The sequence below is a fragment of the Pipistrellus kuhlii genome, unplaced genomic scaffold (genome assembly GCF_014108245.1).
Source record: "Pipistrellus kuhlii isolate mPipKuh1 unplaced genomic scaffold, mPipKuh1.p scaffold_m20_p_48, whole genome shotgun sequence".
NCBI lineage: Eukaryota > Metazoa > Chordata > Mammalia > Chiroptera > Vespertilionidae > Pipistrellus > Pipistrellus kuhlii.
In genome coordinates this window covers 1,127,996-1,149,199 of record NW_023425549.1, presented here as the reverse complement: position 1 = coordinate 1,149,199, position 21,204 = coordinate 1,127,996, and the positions used below count along the sequence as shown (strand labels likewise).

The 21,204-nt window shown below is 55.7% G+C and overlaps 1 protein-coding gene across 2 annotated transcripts; it reads left to right on the top strand.

The window, feature by feature from the left end:
- Positions 1-3,945: 3,945 nt before the first annotated feature.
- TLCD3B (TLC domain containing 3B) lies at positions 3,946-21,079 on the top strand. 2 transcript variants are annotated; one of them, XM_036412973.2, is made up of 6 exons: positions 3,946-4,053; positions 10,798-10,928; positions 16,090-16,173; positions 19,039-19,273; positions 19,718-19,813; positions 20,133-21,079. In XM_036412973.2, the coding sequence occupies exons 2-6, from the start codon at positions 10,804-10,806 to the stop codon at positions 20,418-20,420; spliced, it is 828 nt and encodes a 275-aa protein (XP_036268866.2). In that variant the 5' UTR covers positions 3,946-4,053; positions 10,798-10,803; the 3' UTR covers positions 20,421-21,079. The 2 variants fall into 2 exon arrangements, with proteins under 2 accessions (XP_036268866.2, XP_036268867.1); XM_036412974.2 differs by lacking the exons at positions 3,946-4,053; positions 10,798-10,928 and adding an exon at positions 14,794-15,194.
- Positions 21,080-21,204: the final 125 nt, after the last annotated feature.

Below are 21,204 nucleotides of genomic sequence, written 5' to 3'. Positions count from 1 at the left end.
TAACTGAAGACTTCAGTCTGCTCAGGTGACGTGGCTCAGTGGTTGAGCATCAACCTATGAACCAGGAGGCCACAGTTCCATTCCCTGTAGGGGCACATGCCCAGGTTGCAGGCTCCATCCCCAGTGGTGACTGGCAGGAAGCAGCCTATCGATGATTCTCTCTCATTGTTGATGTTTCTATCTCTCTCCCTCTCCCTTCCTCTCTGAAATCAATAAAAATATGTGTGTGGTTTTTTGTTTTGTTTTGTTTTTAAAAAAGACTTCATAATCTGATTTCTTGAACCATCACTCATTGTCAAAGCGATTTCCTTCCACCGCAGCAGATCTTGTTCCTTTTCTATTTTTAAACCTGGGGAGGCTCCTGGCTGACTCCAGGATAAAGCCCAAATGCTTCTGCTGACTGTCAACACCTTCCAGTCTGGGTCCTGCCTGCCTCTGGCTGACTCATCCTCAAGCCTCTGCCACTGGGCGGAGCACTGCGCCAGGCTCTGAGGCAGACAAATTCCCTCCCCTTGCGTTGCTTACGTTCCTCCTCCTGGGGGAGGGGGATCAGACACAAATAAGACAGTTTTGCGCCCCATCAGTTCCTTCAAGGTTCCATCATAGGGCCCGTCAGGGTTCCTGAGCCAGTTCACCGGGCCTCACAGCTCCACGCCTTTGCAGATGCTGTTCCCTCTGCTGGCACCGCACCCTCCCCGTTCCCCTTCTGCTGAACTCCGGCTCCATCCTTCAAGCCTCAGTTCAGGTTGCCCCAGGGATTCTTCCTCCCAGCCTCCGGCAGAGGTGGCCGCTTTGGGCACCATATACCTGCCTCTCACTTTACCAGAAGGCATTTGAATCCTCCACCCCGGTGCCTGGCTCCCCGGTCACACTGTGAGTACCTGGGTCTGATTTGTCCCCATGTCCCAGGACCTAGCACTTGGCCTGGTCTTGGGCATCTCCAGTGAGTAACGCCTGATTCTGTGAATGAATGGAATTCAACTGCATCCACCAACAAAGTGCTGTTACCCAGCTGCCCTGGTTCCGTGGCTGTCAGGGAGCCGAGGCACTCAGACCGCCTGCTTTCATTCCGGACCTTCTTGGTTCTACACACAGGCTGCCGTTTCCCCGAAAGCTCGTTGCCAAATGCCGGCTTGTGCCCATGTTCTCCATCCAGGGCGCCTCATCCCGGCTGCTGCCCGGGGCTTGCCTGCTCCATGAGGAGCCACAGAAACCGCCAGGTTCCTGGCCCTCTGTCCAAATCTCATCTTCAACCACACGAGGTGCCCCTGGATGCCACCCTGAGCCCCTAAGAGGGGGCTTCAAGCTCAGGAAACTGGAGTCCGGCTGTCCCAACGTCACCATTGTTGATTCTAAGATAGAGTCAGATTGTCTTCTTTTAAAATATCCTTTATAATAAAATCTTAATATGCAAATCCAACAAACAGTGGAACGACTGGTCGCTATGACATGCACTGACCACCAGGGGGCAGACACTCAATGCAGGAGCTGCCTCCAGCCCACAGGCCCCAGGCCAGCCAATGGGGATGCCAGCTGGGGGTCCCCCAATCGCCCTGCCAGTTGACCCGCAGAGGGAGGCGATCAGCGGCAGTGGTGGCCAGGTGATGGGTGGGGGGATGCAGCACTGGTGGTGATTAGGCCAGTGCTGGCCCCCGATTGCCTACTGGAGCAGGCAGTACCAGCCTGGCCAAGGCGGGTGCCAGCAGAGGACCCCCGATCACCCCACAGATTGGCCCTCATTGCTGGCCAGGCCTAGGCACCCTACCCATACATGAATTTCGTTCATTGGATCTTTAGTGTGTGTGTGTATATATATATATATATAATTTATTTCAGAGAGGAAGGGAGAGGGAGAAAGAGATAGAATCATAAGTGATGAGAGAGAATCATTGATTGGCTGCCTCCTGCACACCCCACACTGGGAACCGAGTCCGCAATCCAGGCGTGTGCCCTGACCTAAAATTGAACCATGACCTCCTGGTTCATAGGTCGACGCTCAATCACTGAGCCAAACCGGTTAGGGCGAGGCTGTCTTCCGCACGCCCCCATCTTCATTGCGGAATCCCGAGGCCCACGGCGAGGCCGCCCCAGAAAGGCGTCAGGTGACACGTGCTCCCTCCTCCTCTTCAGCTCCTGCCAGCCCAGAGCTTGGGCCTTGGCAGGGCCTCCGGACACTTGTGCTGCCTGTGGTGGCCAGGCTCACGCTGCTGGCATTCTGTTCCTACCACGGGCTCATCCATTATGCAGGAGGGCGGACGTGCCAAGCCAATAGGAGGCATGATGTAGGCTCCCCACTCCGCCAGGCTCCTTCTTCCCACATCACACCATGTGCCGGAGGCCAGAAGACACTGGCCTCACCATAGCCGGCCAGCCATCCGTCCTCCCTGTACCTGCCGTGCAAAGCTGGAGCTGGAGCTGTCAGCACGGGAGCTGTGCCTGCCCCTTGGAGAGCGAGGAGGGGTGAGTGGGAGACAGAGCCGCAGAAGAAGCAGCGAGGAAAGGAGTCTTGGCAGGCCTGGGCTTGGCTGTGCGAAGGGAACTCGGCAGCGCCGACTGGATCTCACACCTCCAGCCCCTCCGTGGGCACCAGGCAGCTCCTCATTACTCAGGAATGGCCCTGGGGGATAAGCCACTGAGCCGCGCGGAGCGAGCGGAGCAGGCACAGGACAGGCCTCTCCACAGACTTGATGTTATTTAATCCTGACAGCACACCCGAGGGGCAGACACCTTTTTTTTTCTCTTTCTTTTTTTTCCTTTCTTTTTTTTTTTTTTTTTTTTTTTTTCGTTTTCCAGAGGGAAAAGCATCCTGACCCAGTTGAGATGGGATTTTAGAAGTGGGAAGACCTAGATTTGAATTCTTGTTCTGCCACCACTACGCACCTGTGTGAACTTGGGCAAGTCCACCAAGGTCACAGCCTCAGCCTTCCTCACCGGGGATCACGTGGAGACTGCCAGGCCTTATGTGACCTGAAAGGGAAGGTGGGCAGAATAGCTGGCGGAGGACAAGGGCTCATTTAAAAATATAACGATGACAACCCTTTTTAAAAATATATTCTTATTGACTTCAGAGAGGGGAGAGAGACAGAAACATCAATGGTGAGAGAGAATCATTGACTGCTGCCTCTTGCACGCTCCCCACTGGGATCAAGCCTGCAACCTGGGCTTGTGCCCCTACAGGGAATGGAACTGCGACCTCCTGGCTCATAGGTCAGCACTCAACCACCGAGCCCCGCTGGCCTGGCACAATGACAACTCTTAACCTCACCCTCAGCCACCCGGCACCCATGGAGAGGCATTGTTCTTGTGGGTAAGAACCCCCAGGCGCAGAGGCGGTAAATCACATGCACAGGTTCTCCCAGCCGGCGGCTGGCAGCTGGCAGGTGGCAGGGTGGTGTCTGAGCCCGGGTAGGACCATGTGTACAACGGAGGCTCAGAGAAGTCTAACGCTTGGCCAAGGCCACACAGTCAATAAGACAAAAAAAAAAAAAAAAAAAAAAAAAAAAGGAGCCGAAACCAGTTTGGCTCAGCAGTAGAGCGTTGGTCTGCGGACTGAAAGGTCCAGGGTTCGATTCCGGTCAAGGGCATGTACCTTGGTTGCGGGCATATCCCTGGTGGGGGGTGTGCAAGAGGCAGCTGGTCGATGTTTCTCTCTCATCGACGTTTCTAGCTCTCTATCTCTCTCCCTTCCTCTCTGTAAAAAATCAATAAAATATATTATTATAAAAAAAAAAAAAAAGGAGCTGGACACAGTTTTCTGACTGCAGCGGACCTGCTGTGCCCCCCAGCGCCCCTGCTGTGCAGCCAAAGGGTGGGCCTTGGGCGGCCGGTGCACGCGGTGAATAATGAATGTGCCGGCACGCGGCCCAGACGCTGCCCCAGCGCGCGGGGAACCGGACCCTCCGGGGTGTCATGTGGGAACCAGGTCACTGCGGACGGCTGCTGCTTACTTATTCACAGCCTGGATGTCACACCTCACACCTCTGCAGGCTGGCCCGCCCCGGAGAGGATGGAGCCGGCAGCCGGTGGCGGAGGAGCCTGAGGTGGCGGGACGCGGTGAGCTGGGCCGGGGTGGGTGGTGGGACCGTCTGTGAGCGGGTGTGTGCGGGCTCAGGGCCCGCCCCGGAGCGAGGCCCAGCGGGAAGGTGGGCCTGTGCCTGTCACTGGGGCAGGGAGCGCCCCCCACGCTGCCCCCTGTGGGTGCTGCCTCAGAGCAGGTGGCAGCCCCCCTGGGCCCAGCCCTGTGCCTCCCCCGGGGTGTTGGGATCCCAGATAAGGGATCGCGGGGTGGGGCGTGCACACGTCTTGGGTTGATCTGAGGTGGAACTCAGAGCCGCAAGGAGTGGCTCTTTCCAGTCCTCCGTCAGCACCTCTGCCCGATCCCGGGAAGCCGCGGGCCTGCCAGGAGCCGTCCGCACCTCCGGTCCAGGCTGACGTCGCCTTTTCTCTGAGGGAGAGCAGGCCTCCAGCCAGAGTGGCGCAGGCGATAGCATCGAGCTGGAATGTCAGAGCAGCTTTTTCACCTTATCGATGCTTGGTTACGGTCTATTTAAAACGAGTGGTGATGGCTTTCTAGTTTCTATAGTGATAAAAGTTTCCTTTTAGGGACATGGTTAAGCCCCGGCTGGTGTGGCGCAGTGGATAGAGTGTCTGCCTGCAGACTGAAGGGTCCCGGGTTTGATTCTGGTCTGGGGCACATGCCCGGGTTGTGGGCTGGAATCCCAGTGGGGGGCGTGCAGGAGGCAGCCAATCAATGATCCTCTCATCATTGATGTTTCTCTCTCTCCCTTCCTCTCTTAAATCAATAAAAAAATTTTTTTTAAATAAGTGGTTCAGTGGATAGAGCATCGGCCTGCGGACTGAAGGGTCCCAGGTTTGATTTCGGTCAAAGGCATGCACCTTGGTTGCGGGCACATCTCCTGGGGAGGAGGGGTGTGCAGGAGGTGGCTGATTGATGTTTCTAGCTCTCCCTCTCCCTTCCTCTCTGTAAAAAATCAATTAAAAATATATTTTTTTAAAAGTACACTGTTAAAAGCAAGTACTCTGGAAATCCAGCTTCGAGGCTCAAACCGCAGCTCTGCCATGCACTGCCTGAGTGACTGGGCCTCACACAGCCCCTCTGTGCCCAATCTGTGCCTAACTCCCTCTCCCTCACCCCAAAGGCACGTAATAGTGGCTCCTCCCCTTAGGTTACTGTGAGGGTCCGTTAGTTCATATACGTAAAGGGCGTGGCTGTGTGACCGGCAGTAGTAAGTGCTGTAGAGATGTTGGTCATCATTAGGTCAAACAGGAAACCACACACACAGAAGACACTTCTTTGGAGCCATCCCACCCTTGTCCATGTGGGGCAATTAACCGCTGAGCTAGGACCTCAGGTGTCTTTCCGTCCTCAGTCACTCATGTACCCGCCCGGTCTCGGCTCATTCATCTGCAGAATGGGATAAGCACAGTCTCACTGGGTGTCGGGACGGGGTGTAAAGACTCAGAAAATGAGTTGGTGTGACGTCTCTAAAGCACCCCCCACAGGGCTGCTAACATTGCCCCCAGGGGGGCAATAATAAAAATCTCACTTTTTAAAAAAATATATATTTTATTGATTTTGTACAGAGAAGAAGGGAGAGAGATAGAGAGTTAGAAACATCGATGAGAGAGAGTCATCGATCAGCTGCCTCTTGCACACCCCCTACTGGAGATATGCCCGCAACCAAGGTACATGCCCTTGACCGGAATCGAACCCGGGGCCCTTCAGTCCCCAAGCCGACGCTCTATTCATTGATCCAAACCGGTCTCGGCAAAATCTCATTTTTTTTAATATATAAAGCACAGATATACAGTAAACCTGTTACCAGGATTTCACAGAGTGGCGATTAGGAAACAAGATATCTAACGCGGGCTCCTGAGAGAGCATTCCTGAAGAAAAGCTGAGAAGCCAAGGTTTTTCCGGCGTGGGTCATAATTTGTGAAATGGGCGTCACGGGGCGTGGCGGAATTTGGGGCGATGAGACCGATGCAGGAGACGCCGAAGTGCCCTGTACAGGACCCGTGAGCAGGCGAGGGGTTTGGCTTCAGTCCGAGTGTGTGTGTGTGTGTGTGTGTGTGTGTGTGCGCGCGCGTGTGTGCGCGTGTGTGTGCCTTTTCTCCCCTGACTCTTTCTCTCTCAGACAGCCATGCAGCCCTGGGCTGTGAGGAGAAATGGCTAGCGAAGGAAGGAAACGTGGGAGAGGCCAGATCTAATGACCCTGGGGCCTGCCCTTCCCTGGCTCCTGGCCCAGGTCCTTCCCTTTCCTGTTCCCTCCTCCGGGGGAAGCACAGGTCAGAGGAGGTGGCTGTGCCTCAGCACCAGAGGGGCACGGTCTTCGCCCTTCCTCGGCTCCCCCTTTCTTCTCTCCTCTCCCCTCCCAGCTTAGAAGGCAGCAGTCATGTGGACCCAGAGGCCTAGCTCTGACGCTTACGATGCAGCCGGGGGCAGGTCATTCCACTGCCCTGAGCCTCAGTTTTCTCAGCTTTAACATGGGGAGAGTGCTTGTATTAATAAGGTTGTAATGATCCTTAAATGAGAGGATGTCGCCCAGCCCGATGGCTCAGTGGGTAAGCATCCACCTATGAACCAGGAGGTCACGATTCAGTTCCCAGTCAGGGTCCATGCCAGGTTCCAGGCCCTAACCCCAGTAGGGGGCGTGCAGGAGGGAGCTTGGTCAATGATTCTCTCTCATTATTGATGTTTCTATCTCTCTTTCTTCCCCTCCGAAATCAGTAAAAAATATTATTTTTTAAAAGTGAGAGAATGTCTGCAAAGTATATTAGTATTTCAGTGCTAATATAATTGTGTACTGAAAATGCTCATAATAATAGTAGCTTATACACAAAAATAGTAGCTTATGCAAAGTAGTTTATACACACTATTTTTAAAAATATATATTTTATTGATTTTTTTACAGAGAGGAAGAGAGAGGGACAGAGAGTCAGAAACATCGATGAGAGAGAAACATCTGTCAGCTGCCTCTTGCACACCCCCTACTGGGTATGTGCCTGCAACCAAAGTACATGCCTTTCATCAGAATTGAACCGTGACCTCCTGGTTCATAGGTGGATGCTTAACCTTTTAGTCCAAAGGCTGATGCTCTATCCACTGAGCCAAACCCGTTTCGGCCACACTATTTTTTAAAATATATTTAATATTCTTATTGATTTCAGAGAGGAAGGGAGAGAAACATCAATGATGAGAGAGAATCATTGATCAACTGCCTCCTGCGCGCCCCCTAGTGGGGATCAGGCCTGCAACCCCGGGCATGTGCCCTTGATCGGAATCGAACCCCGGACCCTCTATCCACTGAGCCAAACCACCTAGGCCCTGTGCACACTATTTCTATTTAATCCTGACAATGAGCCTGCACAGGAGCTGGGAAGATAACTCCAGACCAATGCCAGACCACAGCTAGTTTCAAACCTCAGTTTAAGCACCGCCCACATTTCTTTGTGACTGCATTGACTCCCTTTCAAAAAGCTCTCCTCATAATCCCACATTCTGACTTCGCTTACAGCATATTGGCCAGACCTCTAGCTGCAAAGGAAACTGGGAAATATAGTTTTTAAAAAATAGGCACATTTATTCCCCAACAAAATAAGAAAGACAATGAGAATGGATACTGGTTAGGCAACCAGGGGCCTCATCTTCAACCACCTTATTTTAACCTTTAGTTTTCAGAAGACCATCCAGAAAAGGGAAAACGGAATAGCTAAGGAAGCAAGAGCTATTAACAGAAATAAGCTATGAAAATGTGACTGATATGTCCAAATTGTATTCAATGGTGTTTTGTTTCTTTTTATTTAAATTTTCAGACCCTATAGAGAAATTAATTTATGAGTTTTCTATATCTGCTTAGCATTATAGAGACCAACACATTCTCCATGTATTGGTGGAATGGGGAAAAACACTACCTCATTAACTTTCTGACAGTTTAACCGAAATAAGGTACCAAACCTCTCCATGCCTCTGTTTTCTCATCTGTAAAATGGGCACAATAATAATCCTTACCCTCAATGCTGTTTTGAGGAAATGACGGGCAGTGTCTGGCCCCTAGTAAATGTTACACAGGTAGCATTTAGTGCGCTGGTGTTTTTACTTTCCCAGCTTCACAGGAAGAATTGAGGCTCACAGAGATTGGCCCCCCAACATTCCGGGAAAGGAAGAGCCTATGTTTGTTAAACATTTTTAAAATTCTAGTTCATTTAAATAAAGCGCACAAATTATAAGAGTCTGCCCTAGCCGGTTTGACTCAGTGGATGGAGTGTCAGCTTCTGGACTGAAGAATCCCAGGTTCAATTCCAATCTAGGGCACATGTCCGGGGTGCGGGCTCCATCCCCAGTAGGGGCCGAGCAGGAGGCAGCTGATGTTTCTAGCTTTCTCTCCCCCTTCCTCTCTGAAATCAATAAAAATGTATATGTTTTAAAAAAGTATTTCCTGAGAACGTTTGCATGCAGTTACACCAGTGATCGATATAAGGACATCCTTTTATTTGGGGCTCAGAAGGCTCCCCTGAGTCTCCTCTCAGTCAACAACTTCCTCCAGCTTTAATGCTTCTGATTCGTCATGGAGGTACAATATTTTGCCCGTTTTGAACTCCATCCAAATGGAGCCGTACAGAATGTTTCTGCTATTGCCTGTGGCGTCTGAATCTGAAGCCCAGGCTGCAGCTAAATAAACATTGTTCCTCTTTTGTCTCTTATTCTGGGATCCAACCTGGAACCTTGGCAAATTGGTCGATGCTCTAACCAACTGAGCTACCCAGCCAGAGCGCCCTGTACTATCCTGTAAAGCAACGACTACACTTAAGCTATTCTTTAAAAAAAAAAAAAAAATTATTGATAGTTACAGATGTCCACCCTCCCTCCCCCACTCCATCCATCCAGCCTCCTCTCCTCTGGCCTCACCACTCTGCTGTCTGTGAACATGGACGGTGCATACATGTCCTTCCCCTTCTTTCATCCCCCCTCCCCCCACCGCTGCCAATCTGTTCTGAGCTCCCCGCCTCTGGTTCTGGTTTGTTCCTTTCGCTGTTCTTATTTTGCTCTCCTGACTCTTCCTTTCTCCTCTCCAGCTCCGCCCCTGAGATGCAGCTGCCAATTCTGCCAGAGAAGCGCTCCCCTCCCCTCCCCCTCCCCGCAGAGCAGGCCCCTCCTCTAGGGAGCATCATAGGGCGCCCGCAGGTATGGGGGGGGGGGGGCAGAGTGCAGACTGCACATCCCAGACCCTCCACTGGCCCTCCACTCCGCTAGCGGAGCGGTCTCTCCTTCGGGCCTTTGCAGTTTGACACGTTCCTTGCATCCTGAGGAGCTCCCCTCAAAGGCGCTGCGGGGGGGGGGGGGGGGGGGGGGGGGGGGGGGGGCAGGGTGGCAGGCCCTGACTGCTTGCACTGTTATGGGCAACCCGCGAATGACGACCACCAGTCAGCCAAATTGGGATTTAGGAAGCCTTTATTATGAACCCGAGTTCAGGCTCCCGTCTCAACTGACACAGCAGTGAGCAACGAGAACCCCGACCCACTCTAAGCATGCTACTTTTATCCCGTCTTAGGGATGCCTGGCAGATCATGATTGGCTCAAGTTTCAACAAAGAAAGGTCAGTTATAAGTTATAGAAAAATTCCACTAGTACGGTAACATTTAAAGTTTATACAACACCTGGGGTGGGGGTTTATTTTCAGCTTAAGCACTCTCTGTTTGACCAGGTTTGGTCTGTTTGTCCTGCCTTGCGGCTACTGGAAACAGGAGCCTGGGGGGTTGAGCCTTGCAACAGAACTATTTTATGACTAACAGTTATGCTACATTCTTTGTTGTGGGTCTGGTTGCTCGTTCCTTCCCTCGCCTGGAGCCCTGCCTCCACCGGATCTTGCGGGCCACAACAGCACCCCCTCTGGGGCTTCTCCACTCCTCCTCTCCCCGGAGACGGTGAGAGAGGAAGCTTTTCCAGACAAAAATCACATAGATGTAAACGTATATGTTTTCAGGATTATTGTTTTTAGTGATATAATGCTTTGGGGTTTTTTTCTGTTACTTTTAAATTTCAAATGCCTTTATAATTTGAACGCACACCCCCCCATCTTTTGTTGAGTTCTAGAGACAGCCTCCCTCTCCAGCTCCCACCTGGCCTCAGAGGGGAGGGCCTAGGAGAGGGCCAGGTGTGAGGAGCTCGGAGGGAGGGGCAGCGGCTGGGAGGGCCTGGGAGGGGCCGAGGGAGTCGACCCACATCATCAGGGTCCAAGGAGAAAGAGCAGAGACTTTATGGTGTGGAAGGACGAGGAGGCACTGATCAGCGTCAGGGTTTATAGGAAAAGTGACATTGTAGGGATTGGGGTGATAACAAAAAATAGGACGTCCAGTGGCCTTGAATGAGAGGTCATTTAAAGAACAATGTGGGCCGAAACCGGTTTGGCTCAGTGGATAGAGCGTCGGCCTGCGGACTCAGGGTCCCAGGTTCGATCCAGTCAAGGGCGTGTACCTTGGTTGAGGGCACATTCCCAGTGGAGGGTCTGCAGGAGGCAGCTGATCGATGTTTCTGACTCTCTCTCCCTCTCCCTTCCTCTCTGTGGAAAGTCAATAAAATATATATTTTTAAAAAGTACAATGTGGATCCCAGAGGTTAGGGAAAAGGGTAGGGAAGAGCTGTGCCACTGGCTTCCGATGGTCGCCGATGCAGGGGTTCCATGGCCGTTGGAGCTCCAGGGGTGAAGGGAGCTCTGGGTCCGAGGACTCGATGCGAGGGCGTTCTCACCGCAGCTCTTCTCGCCTTCTCCGCCGCAGACAGGCATGCCCCTGCTCTTCCTGGTGGGCTGCGTCTTCTTCCCACTGACCTTCGCCCTCCTCTGCTGGGGCCTGCAGAGCCACGCCAGCCTGCGCATGCCGAGACCAGAGGCCGTTTTGGTGGCATCCAAGTAAGAGTTCTCATTTGTAAACAAGTTTAATAAGAATATCTACCTTCTGGTGAGCATTGACCTATGAACCAGGTGGTCACAGGTTCGATTCCCTGACAGGGCACGTGCCAGGGTCCTGGACCTGATCCCCAATCGGGGGTGTGCAGGAGGTAACCAGTAGAGTATTCCCTCTCATCACTGATGTTTCTCTCTCTCCCCCCCTCTCCCTTCCTCTCTGAAATCAATAAAAATATGTTTAAAAAAATATCCACCTTCCATTCTTCACGGAGACACGGAGGGTCAGATGAATCATGTGTGTGAAGCAGGGGTTGCAGTCTCCTGCAAGTAACAGAAGGGACTTTCGCTGGGACTTCCCGATTGGAGGGAGGACGAGGACTCGGCTCCAGCCAAACATGATGGCGTTACAACGTGGGCCCAATGTTGTCCGACCTTCTGATTCTTTTTTCTTTCTTTTTTTTTTCTTTCTGATTCTTTCTTAAAAGAAGTTGCATGTTTAGGTGAACTCTCCTAATTTCCAAACACTGACAAATAATTTAGAACTTCAGGAATTACTGTGTCGGCAAAGCAGGTCTGCAGGCCAGGCTGGGCCCTCGTGCTGTGAACTTGTGGCCTATTTGACAAAGCATAATATACACGCGAGCTGCCATCCAACCTGAGGTCGGAGGGAGAGGGGGCAGCAGGGCAGAATCTGCCTGGGCGTCCAGTGAGTTCCTGGAAGACAGAAAACTGTCGCTGCCTACGTTACCCCCATCATCGGGCGTGGAGCCGCGCTCCGTGGCCGGACCTGTGGTCCTGGGCTGAGCAGTCACAGCTGCTCACCACTGCCCACCGCCCCCAGCTCTGCACCTGTGTGCAGCTGTGCCATTCTTTCCCTTCGGAGTTGTGTAAGCGTAGGTTTGAAATCCAGTTTTGCCAATTCTTTTTTTTTTTTCTTAAATTTTTTTTTAATTAATTAATTTATTTATTTTACATATTTTAATGATTTTTTTTGCCCCCCTCCCTCCCTCCCCCATATCCCCTCCCTCCCCATAGTTTTATGTCCATTGGTTGTACTTATATGCATGTATACAAGTCCTTCGGTTGATCTATTATCTCCCCCAGATCCTCCTCCCCTCCCCGCTGTAATTTGACAATCTGCTTGTTGCTTTACTGTCTCTATATCTATCTTTTGGTTCATCAGTTTATAATGCTCTTTATTATCCACAAATGAGTGAGGTCATGTGGTGTTTCTCTTTCATTGATTGGCTTATTTCACTCAGCATGATGTTCTCCAATTCCATCCAGGTTGCTGCAAATGATGAGAATTCCTTCTTCTTTATGGCAGCATAGTATTCCATTGTGTAGATGTACCATAGTTTTTGGATCCAATCATCTGCTGACGGGCACCTAGGCTGTTTCCAAATTCTGGCTATTGTAGATTGTGCTGCTATGAACATAGGGGTGCATATATCCTTTCTGATTGGTGTTTCTAGTTTCTTGGGATATATTCCTAGGAGTGGGATTACTGGGTCAAATGGGAGTTCCATTTTCAGTTTTTTGAGGAAACTCCACACTGTTCTCCACAGTGGTTGCACCAGTCTGCATTCCCACCAGCAGTGCACGAGGGTTCCTTTTTCTCCGCAACCTCGCCAACACTTGTCGTTTGTCGATTTGTTGATGTTGGCCATTCTGACAGGTGTGAGATGGTACCGCATTGTTGTTTTGATTTGCATCTCTCGTATAATTAGTGACTTTGAGCATGTTTTCATGTGCCTTTTGGCCTTCCTTCTGTCTTCTTTTGAAAATATTCTATTTAGGTCCCTTGCCCATTTCTTAATTGGATCATTCATCTTCCTTTTATTTAGTTGTATCAGCTGTCTGTAGATGTTAGAGATTAAACCTTTATCAGTGGTGTTATTTGCAAATATGTTCTCCCACACCGTGGGCTTTCTTGTTGTTTTGTTGATGGTTTCTTTTGCTGTATCTTTTTTTTTTTTAAATGATGATTCAGCTGACATATGAAGAATGGATAGAAACTTAGAGTTTAAATATATTTTATTGATTTTGTACAGAGAGGAAGGGAGAGAGATAGAGAGTTAGAAACATCGATGAGAGAGAGTCATCGATCAGCTGCCTCCTGCACACCCCCTACTGGGCATATGCCCGCAACCAAGGTACATGCCCTTGACCGGAATCGAACCCGGGACCCTTCAGTCCCCAAGCCGACGCTCTATCCATTGAGCCAAACCGGTTTCGGCCAGTTTTGCCAATTCTGTTTTGTCTTGGGCAAGTTTTCTTTTTTCTTTTTTTTTTTAATCTCTAAACCTAGTTTCTTGTCTGTAAAACGAGGGCACTACCATCCAGGAAGATGGAGTGAGAATGCCGTAAGTCACTGCCGGCTGCTGAGCCCACAGCAAACCTTCTCCAAGTTGGGTCCGCTTAAGGGAAGCCCTGAGGTCAGGAAGCTGCGACCACTGTTGTTTTTAAAGTTGTCCCTGGTTCCTGCCAAGGCCAGACACCTCTGAGGGCCTGTTCCCGCAGCTCGCCACTAGGGGGCAGCGTGCAATAGCAAATCCCAGCTCTTGGACTGGGGTGGGAGGGCGGGGTGGAAGGGCTTTGGACAGGCCAAGGCAAACTGTAGGGGGTCTTAGTGAGGGGCACCTTACAGGGCAGGTGGAGACCAGGGGTTTGGGTGCAGGTTCCAGGTCACGCAGAAGTCCACAGGACTGCTGGGTGCCTGATGGGAAGGCAGGAAGCAGCCTGGTTCTGGCTGGGCTCCTGACCTGCGGCATGACCTTGGCCAAGTCAGGAGGCCCCGGGCTCCTTACAGCTGAATGAGGGGCTTCCATCAGCCGATCCCAGGTCCTTTCCGACCCGGGAGCTTGGCTGTCCTGTGCAGCCGCGGAGGAAGAGGCACAATAACCTAGAGAGAAAGAGTGACGGGTGACCAGGGGCCTGGGGGGGGGGGGGGCGGAGCATCCTAGGGCTCCAGGTGGGTTTCCTGAGGCAGCATTTCTCCTCCCTCTGGAATCTGCTGCCATCCTGACACCTCGCAGGAAAAGGTTCCTGCATCTCTCCTGTGTGTCTCAGGGGGGATCACTGACGGCCCAGGGCCTGTGTTGAAGTGTTTTTATTTCTATCTGTTCCTTAAAACAGCAAGACCTCGCTTTCTCCTGCTCCTCCCCAGGGCATCCTCTATCCCCTCCCGGGGGGCCCTAAGCTGGGCCCCAACAGCCACTGAGAAACACGCCGGGTGGCATCTGCAGAATGCTGGTGGGAACCACGGGCAGGCCCATCAGGGGGCTCAGAGCCCCCCAGCCCCGCTGGCCGAGGAACCCTGGGCCACTTTCCCCCCCTGGCCCTGCCCGCAGCCGCTGTCTCTTTAAGGGCTTCCCCCTCCCTCGGTCTCCGCTCCCCCCATCGCTGTCGCAGCCGCTGTGGCTCAGAGCTGCATGGGGAGACGCCACTGCAGGTCCGGTTTCTTGGTGTCTGGTCGGTGCCATCATCTCCCCACCCCTCCCCCGCCCTCCCCCAGCTGGTGACTTACCCTCCCCCTCCCCCTCCCGCCGAGGGGGCAGGGGGCTGGGCATGGGCACTCTGTGATGCCCCACGCAGCGTCAGTGCGGGGCAGCCGGGGACTGTGGCGGCGGCGAGAGGCGGGAGAGCAGTGCTGACCGCTGACCACTTGCTCCTCTGTCTCTCTCCCCTCCCACCCTCCCTCCCTGCCTCTCAGGGCTGGCCCCACGGTCCCACCCCTCACCCCCACCCCGCCTCCTCGGGCCTCCCAGCCTCTCCACGTAAGCCCCCCTCCCACCTGCCTCGTCTCTCCCTCCCCTCCCCCACCCGCATCTTCCTGCTCCTCCACTACCTCTCCCTCTCCGTCCTCTCACCAATTCCTCCCGCATCTCCTCCCTCCTCTGCTGGCTTTCTCCGGCTCCCCTTCTGGGATCCTCCCTCTCCCGCTTTCACCCCTCTCCCCACCGAACCCGACTCCCTTCCTCCGGCGGGGCCTGACTCCCTGCCCCATCCCTTCCCGCCCTGCCCCTTTGTGCCCCTCTCCCTCTCTCCCCCCTCTGGCTTTTTGTCTTCTCTCCACCTCTAACTCCCTGCAGCTCCGTCTCCCGTCCCTTCCCACCTCTCCCCGCCCGCCCGCGGCCCAGCCACCATGCTGCCCCTGGTGGCCGGGGGGGTGGTGTTCCCCGGACTCTTCCTCCTCTCCAAGAGCACGCTGCAGCGGCTGCCCCAGCTGCGCTGGGAGGAGGCCGACGCGGTCATTGTCTCCGCCAGGTAAACCGCACCCCCCCTCGCCCCGCTCCCCTCCTCAGGCTTGTGAGGATGGATGGAGCCCGTCCTCCCATGGACCCTTGGCCTGGCGGGATCTGGGGGCTCCTGGAGGGGTCCGTGGGCTGTACCTCCCAGCTTCCTTCCCTCCTCACCGCCTTACTCTGTCCCAGGAGACCTCATCCAAACCCGGCCATCTGGTCTACTCGCATTCAGACTGCTTTTCTTCCTCTCCTCACTCACCCTCCCAGGCTCCTCAACAGGATCAGCATGTGACTAGAACATCCTACAAGCGATCGGGCACTGAGGCCGCGGCCTCAGAGCTGTGTGTCGCTCCGGGCATGTGTAGCACATGGGGGGACAAGGGGCAGACAAATGGAAGGTAGAACTCTATACGGTCTGGACTAAGGGCCAGCATTGGGGAGGGGAGCACAGTGGCAGTTAAGGCTACAGCAGGAAAGTGGCGGGGGGGCGGGTTGGGGTCACGGAGGGACTAGTTGATGACCAGTATGATGACAGGGAAGCTGAGTGGTGCAAGTGCAGGCCCAGGGCTTCCCCTTGCCATCCTGTGCTGTCCCCCCCCCCCCAAGGGCCATTGTTGTCAGCCACACATTCTCAGCATTGCCTCACCCCAGGGTGACCTCCCTGAGTCCTGGGAGGAAGACAGATGCTGTGCTCACAGCCCAGGGGGGGAAGCTGGCAGCCAGGGATGGGAGGAACTGAGGAGTGGCCGCTGGGCAAAGGCGGGAGCGGTGGTGGTGGCGCCGAGCCCTGGGACAGGCAGCTTTGGGAAGAGATGGGCAGGGAGGGACCTGGTCCGAGGCATCGCAACTGGACAGTAAAGGGGAGAAGCCAAGGGGTGTGTCCGCTCCCTCTACCTCCGCTGCCTCTCCCTCCGCAGGCTGGTGTCCTCTGTCCAAGCTGTCATGGCCTCCACCGCCGGCTACATCGTCTCCACCTCCTGCAAGCACATCATCGATGACCAGTGAGTGCCCGAGACCCCTTTGCCCGAGTTCCAGCATCTTCGGTGTGTGTGTGACCCCTAAGATCTGCTAGGGGACTCCTTCAGTGGTCCCCAAGCCCTTCGCTGGGCCTGAGCAAGTTAACTGCAACAGCTGCAACTCAACACCCAGGGATAAATTTATCCACGTCCTGTCCTTAAAGGTCAGAACCAGCCGGAGAAGGAACCGGGATCAAACGGGATTCTAGAAGCAGCCCCTGGGCTTCCCAGCCTCTCTATCATAGGTTCCCCCCCTACCTCCTCCCACCCCTCACCCTTCAGACCCTGTTTCCAACCAGCACTAACTGAGCTGCCTCCTTCTTCATGCCCGGCTCACCCCTCACTCCTCCCGAAGCCCAGGGATCCAGCCCCAGCTTCATGCATGAGGAAGAGAGAAGAGATGACAAAAACAAGGCCACTAGTGGCGTGTGTGTGTGTGTGTGTGTGTGTGTGTGTGTGTGTGTGTGTAGAGGTCAAAATTTGGCACTGGCAGCTGCTGCAGTGTCCGGTGCTTGCCAAAGCCCAGGCCTGAGAGGTGGGGCCAGAGTGGGAAGGAGAGGGCCTCTGTCCATGGTGCTGACGGGCCAGCTCCGGGTGACCCACGGGCTGTGCTGGAGTTGCCTGCAAGGGTGCTGACGATGCCCCAGCTTCACTGTGGGCCCTGCCTCCTTTCTGTGGTGGCTGTTGAGCCCCAGGGACTTGTCTGGATGAGCCTGAACTAGGGGTGCCCCATCTTTCCCTGCAGATGAGTTCCCTCATCTGTGGATGGAGGTACATCCCTGCGTAGACAGGCAGCGGGGAGGAGTTGAGTTGTGTGTGCTCAGTGCCTAGCTCAGTTCTGGCTCACAGACACTGATACGTAACTCTTTCTTCAGACTCTCCCCGCTGACTGAGCTTCTGGCCCTCGCCCCCTCTTCTCCATCCCGAAGTCCAAAAATGAGCCTGGATCCTCACACATCTCCTCCCCTACCTCCCAGCAGAGGTCACCTTCCGCTTCCCTCCTCCGGCCTCCCTCCAGTCTTCTCCCTCCCCTTCTAATCCTCAGGTAGAAGAGGGGGATCAGGGCTAATCTAGGGGCCACAGCTGTTCCCATTCCAGCACCTGGTTGTTAGCGGGCGGGTCTGGGTGTGAAGCTCCACGCTGCTGCCCAGGGGGAGGGAGGGTCTTAGATCCCCTAAAAGCCAGTTGTCCCGCCCCCTATCAGCCTGTGCTCCTGGCCCTCAGGCTCTAACTTCTCTCAGCTGCCAGATGCCTTTCCACATTCTGCCCTCGGTCACTAAGCCGCTCCTTCTCTCTCTTCCTGGTCAAGCTCCCGCAAGGGTCTCAGCCTCTCTTTTCCTGAAATCACCTGCCTCTCCCAGAACTCGCTCCCCAGGGCTTACATTCAGCTCGAGCCCACCCCCACCGACCCCCCAGTCTACTTCCAGGTCTCCCTCCCTCCCCTGCAGCAGCTCCTCACGTTTGGTCTCAGCCCGGCTCTGTGCCTTTTCTTGGCTGACTCGGCTTTGTCCCTCCACTGAGCGGGGCCAGCTCCCCCTGACCTCCCACCCCGCCTTGGGCCGTCACAGCACTGTAGGGCCTACACAGAGGTCGCCAAACTCGTTTGTCCACAGAGCCAAATATCAACGGCCCGACTATTGGAATTTCTTTTGAGAGTCAAATTTTTTAAACTTAAACTTCTTCTAATGCCACTTCTTCAAAATAGACTGGCCCAGGCCGTGGTGTTTGTGGAAGAGCCACACTCAAGGGGCCAAAGAGCCGCATGTGGCTCGAGAGCCGCAGTTTGCCGACCACGGGCCTAAGAGAGAGGGCTCAGTGCACTGACTCCAGCAGAAAAACGCAGAGTTGCATATCATGCACTTTTCATTTCTGTTTACCCTCGGAGTGCATAGGACTGGCTCTGCTCTCGGCTCCTTTGGCTCAGCGTTTTCTCCGTGGTGCCCGGCTGTCCCTGAGAGAACAGACCTCAGGTCGCACCGGGGAGGCTGGCCTGCCGCGCCTGCTTCGAGTCTTCCAGGCCATAGCGGGCTGCGAGGGAGGCCTGTGGAACCAGACTTACATTTTTTTTAATGTAAATTCTTTTAAAAAATACATATTTTATTGATTTTTTACAGAGAGGAAGAGAGAAGGATAGAGAGTTAGAAACATCAATGAGAGAGAATCATCTATCAGCTGCCAAGGTACATGCCCTTGACGGGAATCGAACCTGGGACCTTTCAGTCCACCGGCCAATGCTCTATCCACTGAGCCAAAACGGTTTTGGCCAGACTTAAGTTTGTTCCTTGGCCAGGTCACCTAGCCGCTCCGCTCCGTTCCCCTTGGTAAAACGGAGGGGATACCACACTCCCTTTGAGAGGGCTTTTGTGGGGGAGTGAGCCAGCTGTGCACGGAAAGGCTTAGTATTAGGATGGTGCCTGCACGTTACAACTAGGCAGTGCCAGCCAAGATGGTCTCTCCCACCGCTCTCGCCCCGTGTGCCCTCACCGCCCATGCCTTCCACATCCTGCTGAGCTGGTTTTCTCTCTGCCTCTGCTTTCCCTCTTGCCCTTCTTCTCCCACCATATTGCAGAGAGAGATGAATGAATGAATGAATGAATGAATGAATGAATGGATATGAAAAACTGATGTGTTTTGAAGTCTATCTGGGTTTGAATCTCATCACTGCTGCTTTCCAGCCGGGACGGCGTGACTCCCAGCCGGTTCCGCCCTCTGACCTGGTTCCATGGGCAGTCCGAGCGCCCACGCCCGCCTCGGGCTGCGAAGAGCACTGGGGGCTGGTTCACAGGCTGCATCCGGCATCAGCGCCAGCCCCGGCCTTTCCTCCCGACACCTCCTCCTCTCTGCCCACAGACACTGGCTCTCCTCCGCCTACACGCAGTTCGCAGTGCCCTACTTCATCTATGACATCTACGCCATGTTCCTCTGCCACTGGCACAAGCACCAGGTCAAGGGGCACGGAGGGGACGAGGGCGAGGCCCGCAGCCCGGGCAGCACGTGGGCCGTGGCGCGCGGCTACCTGCACAAGGAGTTCCTCATGGTGCTGCACCACGCCGTCATGGTGCTGGTGTGCTTCCCGCTCTCCGTGGTGAGTGGCGCCGCCGGCGGCCTGTCCGGGCGTGCGCACTGGGGAGCCTGCGGCCCTGGTCCGGGTTCCAGCGGGCAGGCCGGGGGTGGGGGGGAGGGCCCCCGGGGGGAGGGCCAGCGGGTGTCTTGAGCAGCAGCCGGGCCCCGGGCAGCAGGAGGGACTGGGGGGGGCCGCGCCCCGCGGTGGGGCCTGGAGCAGCTGCGGCTGCAGGTGTCTGAGCCTCAGTTTCCCCGGTGTGACACACCGAACACCGTCTCCCCTACAAGGGTGCGGGGTGCGGGGAGGGAGGTGCGGGGAGGCAGGTCGGGGAAGGGGGTGCGGGGAGGGGGGTGCGGTGAGGCAGGTCGGGGAAGGGGGTGCGGGGAGGGGGGTGCGGGGAGGGGGGTGCAGGCTCTGGGAGTTAGGCATCTGGAAGGTGGCCGTGCTTCCTTCCTCCCCTCGCAGGTGTGGCGTCAGGGCAAGGGGGACTACTTTCTGGGCTGCCTGCTGATGGCCGAGGTCAGCACGCCCTTCGTCTGCCTCGGCAAGATCCTCATCCAGGTGAGAGGGCCCTGAGGGAGTGGGGCCCGCAGGGAGGCGCGGGGAGGGCGGGCGCTTGCAGGAACCTGCTGGGGGTCGTGAAAGGACAGGCGCGGTGTCGGGTCTGGGAGCCTAGAGCTGCGGGAGAGGAGAGGGCGGGGGCGGGGCCGGCTGACCGGGGGCGGGGCCAGGACAGAGGGGCGAGGCCTGGCTTGCCGGGGCGGGGCCTGGAGAGCAGAGGGGCGGGGCCGGGCTGGCCGGGGGCGGGGCCCGGACAGAGGGGGCGGGGAGGGGCGGGGCCAGCCCGCCTCACCCAGCGCCCCCCCTTCGCCGCCCGCAGTACAAGCAGCAGCACACGCTGCTGCACAAGGTGAACGGCGCCCTGATGCTGCTCAGCTTCCTGTGCTGCCGGGTGCTGCTCTTTCCCTACCTGTACTGGGCCTACGGGCGCCACGCCGGCCTGCCGCTGCTCGCCGTGCCCCGCGCGCTCCCCGCGCACGTCAACCTGGGCGCCGCGCTGCTGCTCGCGCCGCAGCTCTACTGGTTCTTCCTCATCTGCCGCGGCGCCTTCCGCCTCTTCCGGCCCCGCCGCTCCCCGGCGCCCTCGCCCCCGCCGGCCCGGGACTGAGGGGGCCAGGGGACCCCGCCCGCCCTTCGCCAGCCCCACCCCATCACCCCCGGGGACGAAGTTCCGGGGCCGCTGCGGGGGGTGTGGAGCCCGGAGCCCCGCAGCCCGGACTGACGATGGACTCCGCAGGGTGCGTGCAGGCCGGCAGGGCTCAGGGGCGGGAGAGGGCCTGGCCCTTCTCTGACCACAGCTCTGGGCCCTGAGGAGCGAGGGCAGAGGCAGGGGCACCGCTTCCCCTCCCTTTAAGGCTTGAGGGCGGTGGGGAGGTTGATGGAGACTCAAGGGGACCAGGAACCAGAATGTGGGATGCCAGGGCCACCCCACCCCAGCTGCAGCTCCCCCCAGCTCCCTGCTCTGGGCGGGGTCTGCTCGGGGCTGGGCCCCAGCTCCTCTCCAGGGAGACAGGCCAGGCTGAGGGATCTTATTTATTCACCCAAATTCTAACTAGGCTGCTGGGGGCGGCGGCTGCTCTCCCCCAGCCTTCCCCACGCTGAGCACCCCGGGCAGGTGCGGGGGTCCCTCCCCCCTTAGGCTGCACACCTGCCCTCAGGCCCTGGCATGTCCCTGGTGCTACAGACCCTCAAGGCTTCCTCCAGTCTGGGGTGGGGACCCTGGGAGGTGCTTCCAGACCGCTAATAAAGACGATCTGCGCGAACGCCGCTGGCCTCCCGGCACAGTTTTTGAGAAGGGGGGGAGGTGGGAGGAGGAGAAAAAAGCAGAACGTTTATTCCGCAGCGGGGGAGGCGGGGGAGGCTGTGGTCTGTGCGCTGGGTCCCACGTCGGG

Excerpts from the sequence above, each read along its gene's own strand:
- TLCD3B (XM_036412973.2), top strand. The coding sequence starts at position 10,804 with ATGCCCCTGCTCTTCCTGGTGGGCTGCGTCTTCTTCCCACTGACCTTC. Across the intron at positions 19,274-19,717 it reads TGTGCTTCCCGCTCTCCGTG|GTGTGGCGTCAGGGCAAGGG; the intron begins GTGAGTGGCGCC and ends CTCCCCTCGCAG. Across the intron at positions 19,814-20,132 it reads TCGGCAAGATCCTCATCCAG|TACAAGCAGCAGCACACGCT; the intron begins GTGAGAGGGCCC and ends CGCCGCCCGCAG.